The 14,000-nt window shown below is 45.2% G+C and overlaps 1 protein-coding gene across 3 annotated transcripts in view; it reads left to right on the top strand.

Moving 5' to 3' along the window:
* DHX8 (DEAH-box helicase 8) overlaps positions 1 to 3,845 on the top strand; it is a 35,320-nt gene extending 31,475 nt beyond the window's left edge. For 2 of the 3 annotated variants that reach the window (XM_083407482.1, XM_083407481.1), the window contains exons 23-24: positions 1,813 to 3,162; positions 3,246 to 3,845. In XM_083407482.1, coding sequence (XP_083263608.1) covers positions 1,813 to 2,032 — 220 coding nt within the window. In that variant the 3' untranslated portion in view covers positions 2,033 to 3,162; positions 3,246 to 3,845. The remainder of the gene's footprint in view (positions 1 to 1,812; positions 3,163 to 3,245) is intronic. The other variant, XM_083407483.1, reaches the window with a different exon arrangement.
* Positions 3,846 to 14,000: the final 10,155 nt, after the last annotated feature.

Here is a 14,000-nt window from a genome sequence, read left to right on the forward strand (position 1 = left end):
GAGCTCATGGGCTTCCACCCCATTTACTGTTGAACAGAACCACGTGGGGAGGCTTGCAAAGGATTTGAATGCAGTCCTGGGAAGTAGCATGTAATAATAATAATAATATTATTTATACCCCGCCCATCTGGCTGAGTTTCCCCAGCCACTCTGGGCGGCTCCCAATCGAGTGTTAAAATCAATACAGCATTAAATATTAAAAACGTCCCTAAAAAGGGCTGCCTTCGTATGTTCTGTTAGATAAGATAGCTGCTTATTTCCTTCACATTTGAAGGGAGGGCGTTCCACAGGGCGGGTGCCACTACCGAGAAGGCCCTCCGGGTTCGCGTCTCCGCTCCTCCACCTGCAGCTGCTGGGTGACCTTGGGCCAGCCACACTTCTCTGAAGTCTCTCAGCCCCACTCACCTCACAGAGTGTTTGTTGTTGGGGAGGAAGGGAAAGGAGAATGTTAGCCGCTTTGAGACTCCTTAAAGGGAGTGAAAGGCGGGATATCAAATCCAAACTCTTCTTCTTCTTCTCTGTCTGGTTCCCTGTAACCTCACTTCTCTCAATGAGAGAAATGCCAGAAGGCCCTCAGCGCTGGATCTCAGTGTCTGGGCTGAACGATGAGGGTGGAGACGCTCCTTCAGGTATCCTGGGCCGAGGCCGTTTAGGGCTTTAAAGGTCGGCACAAACACTTTGAATTGTGCTCGGAAACGTACTGGGAGCCAGTGTAGGTCTTTCAAGACCCGTGCTATATGGTCCCGGCGGCCTCTCCCAGTCAGCAAAGCAAGCTCCCCACCCCCCGCAAAGCATTGCCCACCCCCTAAATTATTGGAAGGAAGATGCTAAGTAGGGTTGACCCCCCTGTACATCAGCTGGTACAAAGAGAAAACAATCCAGCTTGATTCAGAAATGCAAGGGAACTTCATCCTTTGCACACCCCATGCGCTCTGCTTTGCTAGGCTCTGAAGTCGGGACCTTCAAGCTCCTTGCAAAAGTGCTTTGAGGTCCCAACTTTGAGGCTTCAAAGCATGACGCCCATTGCGATGTCACTTAATTGACAGGTGGGTGGTGACAGGTGGGTGGTCCGCAAGGCAGATCCTGATAAGGGTCTGTCTTGTGGAGCCAAAATGCTTTCCCAGCCTTGGTCTAGGTGGTTCTTACAGGAGGAAGGAGTGTGGGGTTGGCAAGCAAGAGTGAATACAAATAAAAGTGTGGCATGCATTTTAAACGGTATATACGGTATCTTAGCCCTGCAGGAATTTGCTCCTGTCACACCTGGAGACCTTTTGAAATACACATGCTTTCGTCTTGTCATATTTCAACGCCAAATTTGTTTGGGGGAGGGATTCCAAACCAGCTGTCGCATTGCTGAAGACTGCAAGCTCTGTTTGATTTATGTCCTTGTTCTTGTTGATCCTACGGCAGTGTTTCTCAAACCTGGGTCCCCGGGTGTTGTTGGACTACGACTTCCATCATCCCTAGCTAGCGGGGTCAGTGGTCAGAGATGATGGGAGTTGTAGTCCGGCAACAGCTGGGGGACCCAAGTTCAAGAAACAATGCCGTATATAGATACCCTTGGTGTAGGGCAGGCATGGCCAAACTTGGCCCTCCAGGTGTTTTGGGACTACAACTCCCATCATCCCTAGCTAACAGGACCAGTGGTCGGGGATGATGGGAATTGTAGTCCCGAAACAGCTGGAGGCCCAAGTTTGGCCATGCCTGGTGTAGGGGATCTACCTTCATATTTCACATAGAGGAAAGGGTTTTTAGAGTGAGCCGCATTTTGGGGAGAGATGGCCTAACTCACCTGTCCCCCTTTCCTTGCAGGGTGGTGTATCATGAGTTGGTGCTCACCACGAAAGAGTATATGCGGGAGGTCACCACCATCGATCCCCGCTGGCTGGTGGAGTTCGCCCCTGCCTTCTTCAAGGTCTCCGACCCCACAAAACTCAGCAAGCAGAAGAAGCAGCAGCGTCTGGAGCCCCTTTACAACCGCTACGAAGAGCCCAACGCCTGGAGAATATCGCGAGCCTTCAGGCGTCGGTGAGCCCTCCTCGTCTGCCAAGACGAGTGGCTGGACACGGCACCATCACGCGGTCCAGCCTCTGGACAACTTGCTATGTACGTTTCAAGACTAAAGGGTGTAGTGGTGAAATGCCAGCTCTTAAAGGCACCGCCTCCACCATGGCTGGTCTCAGAGACACCTTTCTTCACGGGATATTTTCTTTTGTTGCCATTCTTGCGCTGCGCAAGGATCAAAAGTTGGCGTGCGGTTTCGAATCCCCTCTCTTACCGAAAAGCTTCCTTTCTCCGCTGCCCCAAACCGGAACCGAAAGGGGAACACAAAGCTCTCGTGTGACCTTTTCCCTTTGGAACGACCCTATTTTTCTTCAAAGCAACCCTCTGGAAGCACATTTGCTGGAGGAAGCAAGACAAATACCCAGACCCCCTACACTGGTGGGCTTTCTTGAATGTGGTCTTCAGCTGCGCTGCCATGTTGCTTGCCCACTTCCTCTCAGAGCCCAAACAGTGTGCAAAAAGCTCCTCTCTTCTTTTTCCAAGGATTCACTGACACCCGAAGCAACACTCCTGTGTTTCGTCAGTAATATTGCCAAGTAGTTTTTAAATTTGAAGAAAATAAAAAAAAAAGATGGAGGCCCCATTGTCTAGATCAGAGTTTTTGTCTGTCTTTTTCTGTACGACCTTACTTGCGTTTGGTGAAAAAATGTCCTCTGTCCTCAAGGTTGGGTGTGCCTTTGCAGTACCAGGGAGGGGTGACTAACCTGGTGCTATTGAAGTTCGACCTCCCTCCACCTCTCAGGCCAGTGGTTGGGGATTATGGGAGTTGTAGTCCCACCAAATCTTCAAAGCCACCTGTTTTAGGAGATGCAGTAGAGATTCATATGTACTTGAGGGAGTGGAGAAGAGAGCACAATGCCTCCTTGATGGCTCTATGACTCTTCACAGCACCCCTTCATTGCAATTGCTGGCAACTTTCTGCTTGCCTGCTGAAAGGGCTAAGAGAGGTTGTGTGATCTTCCTTTATGTCCCAGGTGGTACAAGGAGGACTCTTTAAATGAAAAGTTGTCTTCAGAATTTTTCTCTGTCTGGAAGCTGGTTTGTGTACACACACATGTACAGTGGTACCTTGGGTTAAGTACTTAATTCGTTCCAGAGGTCAGTTCATTATCCGAAACCCGTATGATGTTCAGATCACGATACAGTGGTACCTCAGGTTAAGTAGTTAATTCGTTCTGGAGGTCTGTTCTTAACCTGAAACTCTTCTTAACCTGAAGCACCACTTTAGCTAATGGGGACTCCCGCTGCTGCCACGCCGCCGGAGCACGATTTCTGTTCTCATCCTGAAGCAAAGTTCTTAACCCGAGGTACTATTTCTGGGTTAGTGGAGTCTGTAACCTGAAGCATATGTAACCCAAGGTACCACTGTATTGTGGTTGTCATCCTTCCGTCTTGAGAGTGAGAAATCAAATCGCTTGAATATTCAGCACCAAAGTGAACCTCTTCTGGACGCAAGCCTGGGCAGTGTGCTTGGAGGTCCTGGGCTGCCCAGACTTCAAGACCCACTTCTCGGCCTTCCTGTGGTGGTGTGAACAGAGACAAGGGGTTTAGAAGGTTGCCAGGGTGTGAAGTGACAGGAAAAGAGTGTTTTTAGCAGGGTGTTCTGAAGAGGTGGAGGAGGAAGAGAAAGAAAGACTGGGTTCCATCTTGGGCAGGCTGGCTGAAGGCTGGCCTGTGGCCTGCTGTGGGGTGCAAGCCCCTCTTGACCATGCTGTACAATCTGGACTCCCTCCATGCAGACTGAAGGTGTAAATAGGTGAATAAACCATATTTCTTAAAGCTACGACTATCTCCGCTGTGTCTCAATTCTCTAAAGCAGGGGTCAGCAAGCTTTTTCAGCAGGGGGACGGCCCACTGTCCCTCAGACCTTGTGGGGAGCCGGACTATATTTGGGGGGGGGGGGAATGAACGAATTCCTATGCCCCACAAATAACCCAGAGATGCATTTTAAATAAAAGCATACGTTCTACTCATGTAAAAACAGCAGGCAGGCCCCACAAATAAGCCAGAAATGCATTTTAAATAAAAGGACACATTCTACTCATGTAAAAACACGCCGATTCCCAGACCGTCTGCGGGCTGAATTTAGAAGGCGATTGAGCCGGATCCAGCTCTCGGGCCTTAGTTTGCCTACCCATGCTCTAAAGGAACACAGACACTGGGTGAGTGCCTGGAACCCCCGGGAATCTTGCAGAGGCTGGGGGTGTCACCCGACTTTTTTATCCATACACACACACTCTAATATTCTGCCTGCTCACGTCTAGGGGATAAACACTACTACTAATATTGTTAACAGAGACACATACATCTCGTACACTCTTCTATTCCTCCCCCTGCTGCCACCTCAATCCAGAGATGTCCAATGAACACTGAGAGGGGACCAGCTTCCGCCACAGATCCATCCTAATGTAGTTCGCGCAAGCATTGTTTATGCTACGGTAGGGTTTGCAGTTGTTTTGATACAGGAGGTTGTAAAGAGGATTTAATGAAAATGATTTACAGGTGGTACATAACACCAGTCAAGCTTCCAAAAATCTATCATTTGCCCGATAATAAATGTTGGAAATGTAAAGAGACTGAAAGTACATTCTTTCACCTTTGGTGGACGTGCCCAAGGATTAAGACTTTCTGGGAGATGATATATAATGAAATGAAAAAGGTATTTAAATATACCTTCTTGAAGAAACCAGAGGTCTTTCTCCTGGGCATGGTCGGCCAATTGGTGCCAAAGAAGGATAGAACTTTATGTATGCCACAACAGCAGCAAGAATACTTATCGCAAAGTATTGGAAGACACAAGATCTACCCACCCGGGAAGAATGGCAGATGAAGCTGATGGACTACATGGAATTGGTGGAAATGACTGGCAGAATCCGAGACCAGGGAGAAGAGTTGGTGGAAGAAGACTGGAAAAAATTCAGAGTATATTTACAGAAATACTGCAAAATTAATGAATGCTAGAAGAATGCTGGAATGAAGTTATATGGTTTTAGCAGAAATGTTATAAAGAATTAAGCAAAAACTGATTGTTAATGGGCCGAAGTGGAAAATTTAAAGTTAGATTGTGTTAAGATAAATTATAGAACAAAAAATTGAGAAAGATGGAAAGGATTTGCTGAAATAGCTAATTGAACTAGAATACAAAAAAGGGAGGTGTGAGGAGGTCGATGAAACAAGTAAATGAAAGGTAAAGATATGGAAATATGGGAGGTGTTTTTTAAATGTTTTTGTTTCTCTAGTTGTTTTGATGTATTTTTTTCTTTTTCTTTTTCTTTTTGATGTATTTGTCAAATCTTTTATTGTTTCTTTCTCTCTTTTGTTTTTGTTTTTTTCTGTAACTATTAAACTTCTAATAAATATTATTTTTTTTTAAAAAAAACCAGGAGGTTGTAAAGAGATTGGGAGAAAAGAGGAGCGCAATGTGGCCCTGTATGGCCACTCCTCGTTTCTGCAATCAAACTGCTGGGGAAAAAATCCTTTTGTAACCCAGAGAAATGACTCTGTGTTCCGTCGGCTTCCCCCCGCTGCGATGCGGAGAGCGATCGAGGGAAAGCACTTTGCCTAACCATTCTTCATAATTCCAAAGAGCTCAATATATGACAACCAGCAGCAGCTTGACATTCCTTGCTCCAGTTCCAAGCAGTGAACACATCTGGTTTAAATTAATTTAAAAGAATAAACTTGTATGACTTTTTCAGAGCAGGACGAGAAGGAATCTCCTGTTTATAAGTAGAGCTTTCTTTAAAAACGACACCGAGGAGAGAACAGTGACCTCGAAGGCCTTCGGTGGGCGAGAAATTGACATTCCCCGAGTTACTAAAGTGATCTTCGTGCCGCCTTGAAGTAGAACAGAGGATTCTGTGGAAATGAACCACTGGGAACTGACAAGGGGCTAGGATAGGATTTGTGCTGGGAATATAAAGGCCTGTTCATGCTCTCTTAAGTGTGAGCCTTTCTGCCTCGCGCTTTTTACACTTGTAACGCTATTTCTAAATTAAGTTAATAAACCGGGGGGGGGGGGTGTTTAAGCATTCTCTTAAATTTCTCCCAGATTTCCATGATTATCACAGAATCATAGAATTGTAGATTTAGGACTCCAAGCATCATCTAGTCCAGGCATGTCCAAAGTCCGTTCTGGGGGCCTATTTTGGCCCTCCAGGTGATTTAATCCGGCCCCTGTGGCAGCTTATTTTGTGGGGTAAAATCCCCCAAAAACCTCACTTCCTGTGGCAGCTTATTTTGTGGGGTAAAATCCCCCAAAAACCTCACTTCAATCAAGAACTGCGATCCTAAAAAAATCTTAACAACTTTGGGGGTAAAATCCTTTTTAAAAAAAATATATAAATTTTTATTAAGTTTTGCACAAATATCTCCAATCATACAATTTCCCAATTAACATATTTTCAACTTTTAAACTTCCCTCAACTTCTCTGACAATCATCCATATTTAAATTTTTGTCTACGCATTCCTCAAATTTAGTATCGCCTTTTTTTAAAAAAAATACCTTTATAGCCTTATTTGCATTCTTGCAATATTCCTTATTTTTTCACAAAGCTTCTTTAAAACCCACTAGCGTTGTTTGCTCATCACATACACTCTTCAAATACTCCGATTTTTTTTTTCCAGTCCTCAATGAACTTGTGATCTCGTTGATATCTAATTTTCCCAGTTAATTTATCCAGTTCTGCATAGTCCGTTAGCTTCATTCTCCATTCCTCTCCATTCCATGGAGGAATGGGGGTAAAATCCTAAAAGAAAGCCCAACAACTTCAATCCTAAAAAAAGCTCAGCAACTTCGGTTGGCCCTCACGGCCCTCCATTTCATCAAATCTGGGCTGCTTTGAAAAAAAGTTTGGACACCACTGATTTCTAGTCCAATATTGGAATCCCAGCTAAAGCATCTGCTGCTGAATTGCAGAAATATTCTCTATGTTTAAGATTCCCATAGGATCTCAAGGGGAGACAACTCAGCGATCATCTTTTATTTTGTAATGTTTATTTATGTAAACAACAAGGGGATGAATATAGAGAAGAAACCAACTGAGGTGGGTCTCCAGAACAGAGAAAACGCGACATCTAAAACTATATTAGTGGCGCAGCAGTAAAGCTGCAGGCACATTTGAAAAGCTAAGCAGGGTCTGGTACGGTTACAAATTGGATGGGAGGGGCCGCATGTTGAGATTCCTGCAATAGGGATTGGGCTAGATGACTCTCTTGGTCCCTTCCAACTTTACAATTCTATGGTTCTATTTGCCGACAAAGGTCCGTATTGTTAAAGCTATGGTTTCCCCAGTAGTGATGTATGGAAGTGAGAGCTGGACCATAAAGAAGGCTGATCGCCAAAGAATTGATGCTTTTGAATTATGGTGCTGGAGGAGACTCTTGAGAGTCCCATGGACTGCAAGAAGATCAAACCTATCCATTCTGAAGGAAATCAGCCCTGAGTGCTCACTGGAAGGACAGATCCTGAAGCTGAGGCTCCAATCCTTTGGCCACCTCATGAGAAGAGAAGACTCCCTGGAAAAGACCCTGTTGTGGGCAAAGATGGAGGGCACAAGGAGAAGGGGACGACAGAGGACGAGATGGTTGGACAGTGTTCTCGAAACTACCAGCATGAGTTTGACCAAACTGTGGGAGGCAGTGGAAGACAGGAGTGCCTGGCATGCTCTGGTCCATGGGGTCACGAAGAGTCAGACATGACTAAATGACTAAAGAACAACAACAACATATCTATTATAGCACAAGTCACAAGTGGGAAACAATACGAACAGACGTACAGTTGAGGAGCACCAAAGGGGCCCAAACAAGAATGCAACTCAGTAGTTCTTCCAAAATGAAGTCATACTTGGCAGGACTAAGCAGTTTATCATGTGTTTGTTCATGTAGGTCATATGAAGGTCAGCGCACTGCAGCAAAATCATCTGAGGATGCTTTGCCCCTGGTAGCCCTAAGATCATGCGTGGGATTTTCCTGGGTGATGAGAAGCAAGGCTTTCTTGTACTACGCATCTCAAGCAAAGGTCAAAGCATCTTTCCAGCTTTGAGAAATATTTAGACAGGTCACGACCAAGAGGAATAATAGTAGAGCTTTCTGCAGAAACTCAGAATTTCCCCCATAGAACGTGCACAATCGGAACATTTACTTCCGGATTTTTGGCGTTTGAGAACCAAGGCATTTGAGAACCAAGTTACCACTGTATATTGTTGTCGTTTAGTCGTTTAGTCGTGTCCGACTCTTCGTCCCCTTCTCCTTCTCCCCTCCATCTTTCCTAACATCAGGGTCTTTTCCAGGGAGTCTTCTCTTCTCATGAGGTGGCCAAAGTCTTGGAGCCTCAGCTTCACGATCTGTCCTTCCAGTGAGCACTCAGGGCTGATTTCTTTCAGAATGGAAAGGTTTGATCTTCTTGCAGTCCATGGGACTCTCAAGAGTCTCCTTCAGCACCATAATTCAAAAGCATCACTGTATATAGAAATAATAAATAATGAGAGGATCCAAGGAGGACAACATGCTCTGTCAACACAGAATGTGGCCATTTTCTGCAACTTTGGAATATTACTTTTCTGGCTGAGCAGGCAAACGTTGGGATTTTTACTGCACCCCCCCCCCCCCCAGTAATCATTATTATGTCAATTTTGTTTAGATTAATTATGTGGAAGCCACTCATTGTGCTTACCCATCTGCCTATGTTAAGTTTTTAGTTTTGTAAAGTTTCCTAATGTCTCCAATATGTTGACCATGAAAAACAGGTCCTATAAACACCTACAAGTGACAAAGACCATTTTAACTCAGTGGGCTTTCACTTCAGAGTAGGCATGTAGAGGCTTGCTCTGTAATTCATAAATCTGTGGTGTCCTGATGAGGTTGAAGACTAATTTAAAGGTTCTTATTCTTGCTGCTGCTTGATCAACTTTGATATATGAACTTGTGTAATGTTTTTAGAAAAGCTAACACAGGATCCAATTGTTGTGACAACTTGTCATCATTAAGATCTAGTTCAAGATGGCCCGCAATTAAAATCTGGTTTGAGAATAACATGCGGGATTATTCATGTGTGTGTAAATAAATGATAAAACTGCCTACAGTTTGCAAGGACCCTTGACAGCAGACATTAAATTTAGCCCGCTCAGATCACATTTGTATTTCCTGTTAAATGGTCTGTAAAAGCTTCCATCTCCCTACTAAACTAAGCTGTGTGCTCTTCAGGGAGTGGTGCTAATGGTAGGAATTCATCCGTTTGGTTCCCCCGCTGAACAAAATGAAGTTTTCTGCTCTGGTCAGACCTCACCTGGAGTACTGTGTCCAGTTCTGGGCACCACAGTTCAAGAAGGACACTGACAAACTGGAACGTGTCCAGAGGAGGGCAACCAAAATGGTCAAAGGCCTGGAAACGATGCCTTATGAGGAACGGCTAAGGGAGCTGGGCATGTTTAGCCTGGAGAAGAGGAGGTTAAGGGGTGATATGATAGCCATGTTCAAATATAGAAAAGGATGTCACATAGAGGAGGGAGAAAGGTTGTTTTCTGCTGCTCCAGAGAAGCGGACACGGAGCAATGGATCCAAACTACAAGAAAGAAGATTCCACCTAAACATTAGGAAGAACTTCCTGACAGTAAGAGCTGTTCGACAGTGGAATTTGCTGCCAAGGAGTGTGGTGGAGTCTCCTTCTTTGGAGGTCTTTCAGCAGAGGCTTGACAACCATATGTCAGGAGTGCTCTGATGGTGTTTCCTGCTTGGCAGGGGGTTGGACTCGATGGCCCTTGTGGTCTCTTCCAACTCTATGATTCTATGATTCTAAGTCATCACTTGGTAAACTTCAGATTTTGTAAGTAAACTGTGTACAGTTCTCTGAATCAGTTCCAAGTACCTAATCCACATTACAGTGGACTGGAAATCAATCTGTCCTGGATTGCTGTGTTGTGTTGTGACGTGGAATCGCAGCCTGTAATAGCCGCCCCAGGATTGTCCCATTTGCAGCGGCTTTCTTCTTTACTTCGCTGAAGGCTTGAGCAGCTACAGTGGCACCTCAGGTTACAGACACTTCAGGTTACAGACGCTTCAGTTACAGACTCCGCTAACCCAGAAATACTACCTCGGGTTAAGAACTTTACTTCAGGAGGAGAACAGAAATTGTGCGGCGGCATGGCGGCAGCAGGAAGCCCCATTACCTAAAGTGGTACCTCAGGTTAAGAACAGTTTCAGGTTGGAGAGCCAGTGTGGTGTAGTGGTTAAGAGCGGTAGTCTCGTAATCTGGGGAACCGGGTTCGCGTCTCCGCTCCTCCACATGCAGCTGCTGGGTGACCTTGGGCCAGTCACACTTCTCTGAAGTCTCTCAGCCCCACTCACCTCACAGAGTGTTTGTTGTGGGGGAGGAAGGGAAAGGAGATTGTTAGCCGCTTTGAGACTCCTTAAAAAGGGAGTGAAAGGCGGGATATCAAATCCAAACTCCTCTTCTTCTAAGAACGGACCACAAGAACAAATTTAGTTCTTAACCTGAGGTACCACTGTCTTGGGCTTTCTTCTTAACTTGTAAAAGCTGGTTCCGTTGTGTAGTTAGTGACAGGATTCAGCCTCTTCTGACACTGTTCATTACCGAACAGGCCTGACTTTTCCAAAAAAAGAGAGCTTTAAAAAAAAAAAAGCAAAAGAAAAGGGCCTTCTCAGTGATTGCTCCCAGATTCTGGAACTCCCTTCCTGGAGAAGCTAAACTGGCTCCTTCCTTGTACTTCTGATGGCAGGCTTTTGGGAAGTGACTGCTTTTAATGAAAGGGCAGGTGCCGTGCTTATTTACCGTATTTTTCGCTCTATAAGACGCACCAGACCACAAGACGCACCTAGTTTTTGGAGGAGGAAAACAAGAAAAAAAATATTCTGAATCTCAGAAGCCAGAACAGCAAGAGGGATCGCTGCGCAGTGAAAGCAGGAATCCCTCTTAATGTTCTGGCTTCTGGGATAGCTGCGCAGCCTGCATTCACCCCATAAGACACACACACATTTCCCCTTACTTTTTAGGAGGGAAAAAGTGAGTCTTATAGAGCAAAAAATACGGTAATTGTAATTATTTGTATGTTTCAAACAGGTTTTATATATGTCCATACTCTTAATTCTATTAAGGTAGGGTTACCAGATGTCCCCGTTTCCTGGGTACAGTCCCCGGATTTACAAATCAGTCCCCATACAAAATCCATTGAAGTTGAAAAGTGTCCCCGGATTCATAGAAAAAAAATCTGGTAACCTTATATTAAGGTTTGTTGTTAGTGATTCTTGTTTGTATCTGTAAGCCGCCTTGAGTCCCATCAGGAAAAAGGTAGGGTATAAATAAATATATAACAACAACAACAACTTTCTACAGCAATCTGTTCGTTTAGGTGCTGCGGCAAAATATACAAATGAACCTCTGAGAACACTGGCATGCGGCCATAGACATGGGCAAGAACTGGGTGAGGGGTGCTGGGGGAGAAATAGCCTGTAAAAAAGAGGAAGAGAAACGAGACATTGCTAACACGACATAAAAGTGTGACCCACAACAAGCTTTGCTGTGGTGATGGTGTGTGCGGGTTACATGAGCCTATTATAGAAGGAAGGAGAAAAGATGGAGATGCTTTGGGTTGGTGGTCCTTACTGCTGCTCCTTTAAGTGTTTGCAGTACCTGTTCAATGCCAGGGAAATGTGGGGATCGATGACCCACACTAGGGCCGGATTTAGGTTTGATGAGGCCCTAGGCCAGGCAGCTCCAAACTCGGCCCTCCAGATGTTTTGGCAGCTCAATCTCACTTCAATACTGGAGTTATGACAGAGCCTTCCACTGCACCTGAGGGCAGCAAGTTTAGTTTAGGAGATGAAGGTCAGATGGCTCATATGGTGGCATGCAGAGCTCTATCCCTCACCATCTTGCCACTGCTCTCTGCAACCTCACACCTGGTGCCCAAGGAGGTTGCCTCATTCTGTCTAATGGTAGGGCCGGTCCTGGAAGAGAATGCACATGTAGCCTAATGTGGTGAGGTCATGACCTCCCCTGCTACATAGTCAAGAGTAGCAGAGGCCCTTAAAAATAAGCTATGATTTCTCTTTGTGTGTGTGTGTGTGTGTGTGTGTGTGTGTGTGTTTTCTGGGTGATAGATCTCAATCAGAAAGGGGAATGACATATTTCCTAGTCTATGTCTAGTCATGTGTGTCTAGAGACATATTTTAAAGAAACTCCAGCCCTTTTGCTCTGTCTTCACTGAACATTATTATGACCATGGGTGAATTCAGGTGTTCTGTGGTGCCCTGTAATGGCTGCTAAAACACACATATATAATAACTCAGTTTTGAAGTTTATCATGTTGGGCTGGGGTATTGTTTAGGGGATTTTGTTGGTTTTGTTGTTGTTGCCATTATTGGTATTAATTTTCTGTATACAGGTATTTATTTTTTAGATCTATGGCGATTTATGAGGAAATGTTCAATTTTCCTGTGTACTTTTTGAGGTGTTTTATATACTGATTAAAGGATGCGGGTGGCGCTGTGGTCTAAACCACTGAGCCTAGGGCTTGCCAATCAGAAGGTCGGTAGTTCGAATCCCCGCGACGGGGTGAGCTCCCGTTGCTCGGTCCCTGCTCCTGCCAACCTAGCAGTTCGAAAGCACGTCAAAGTGCAAGTAGATAAATAGGTACCGCTCTGGCGGGAAGGTAAACGGCGTTTCCGTGCGCTGCTCTGGTTCGCCAGAAGCGGCTTAGTCCTGCTGGCCACATGACCTGGAAGCTGTACGCCTGCTCCCTCGGCCAATAAAGCAAGATGAACGCCGCAACCCCAGAGTTGGCCACGACTGGACCTAATGGTCAGGGGTCCCTTTACCTTTTTATATATTGATTATGGCTACTTTTGTTATTATGCCAATCTTTTCAAGCTGTAATCCTTCTTGGAATGGCGGCATACAAATAAAATGATGGGGGTGTTGCAGAGTTGTTGTTGTTTTGGTTTTTTAGCCGCTTTGAGTTCTCTTTTCTGAAAGGTAACGAATAAATAAATAATAAAAGCAGTCAAGCTTAACCTCAGCTCCAGAAAGGCATATCCATAATTGAAAAGTAATACTATTGTATTTTACATCAGTCTAAAAGTGTATAGGCTTTTCAACTGCATAGTGTTGTCTTTCACCCAGAATGGAAAAATTATTGTTGTTGTTGTTGTTTAGTTGTGTTTGACTCTTTGTGACCCCATGGACCAGACAGGCTTCCTCAACCTCGGCCCTCCAGATGTTTTGAGACTACAATTCCCATCATCCCTGACCACTGGTCCTGCTAGCTTGGGATCATGGGAATTGTAGGCCAAAAACATCTGGAGGGCTGAGGTTGAGGAAGCCTGGACCAGAGCATGCCAGGCACTCCTGTCTTCCACTACCTCCCGCAGTTTGGTCAAACATGTTAGCTTAGAGAACACTGTCCAACCATCTCGTCTTCTGTCCTCCCCTTCTCCTTGTGCCCTCAAGGAATGGAAAATTAGCTTGCTTTAATAGGCTAAAAGACAAATTGGAGGACAGTGCCTTCAACGTGTCAGATTTCCACATATCGGGACTGCGACTTAGGGAGGAGAGTTGGTCTTGATAATATTTTGGATGCATTGCAGTCTGGTGATTTTATAATAGGTCCGCCTATTTTATGCTTTTTCCGTGTGTGTGGGGGGGGGAGAAGTTTCCAATGTGGCAAATTTGGAAGCAGATTATCATACTGGGAGGGGGGACCCCAAAAGATGGAGCGTTGCAGCTCTTGAGTTGCATATGAAATGTAATAAATTGGTGGTGACCAATCATCCTAAAATGCAGGATTGCAAAATACTGGAGCGGGAGGGGGGGAAGCCTTATTATTTGCAAGACATCTAGTCCATTAACTTTGGGGCTGAGTGGAGGGAGACCTGATAACGCCGTGCAATCCCAGGCAGCCCATGCCATCTCCGCTTTTGC

This window comes from Podarcis tiliguerta (genome assembly GCF_965153285.1).
Source record: "Podarcis tiliguerta genome assembly, chromosome: 13".
NCBI classification, from domain to species: domain Eukaryota; kingdom Metazoa; phylum Chordata; class Lepidosauria; order Squamata; family Lacertidae; genus Podarcis; species Podarcis tiliguerta.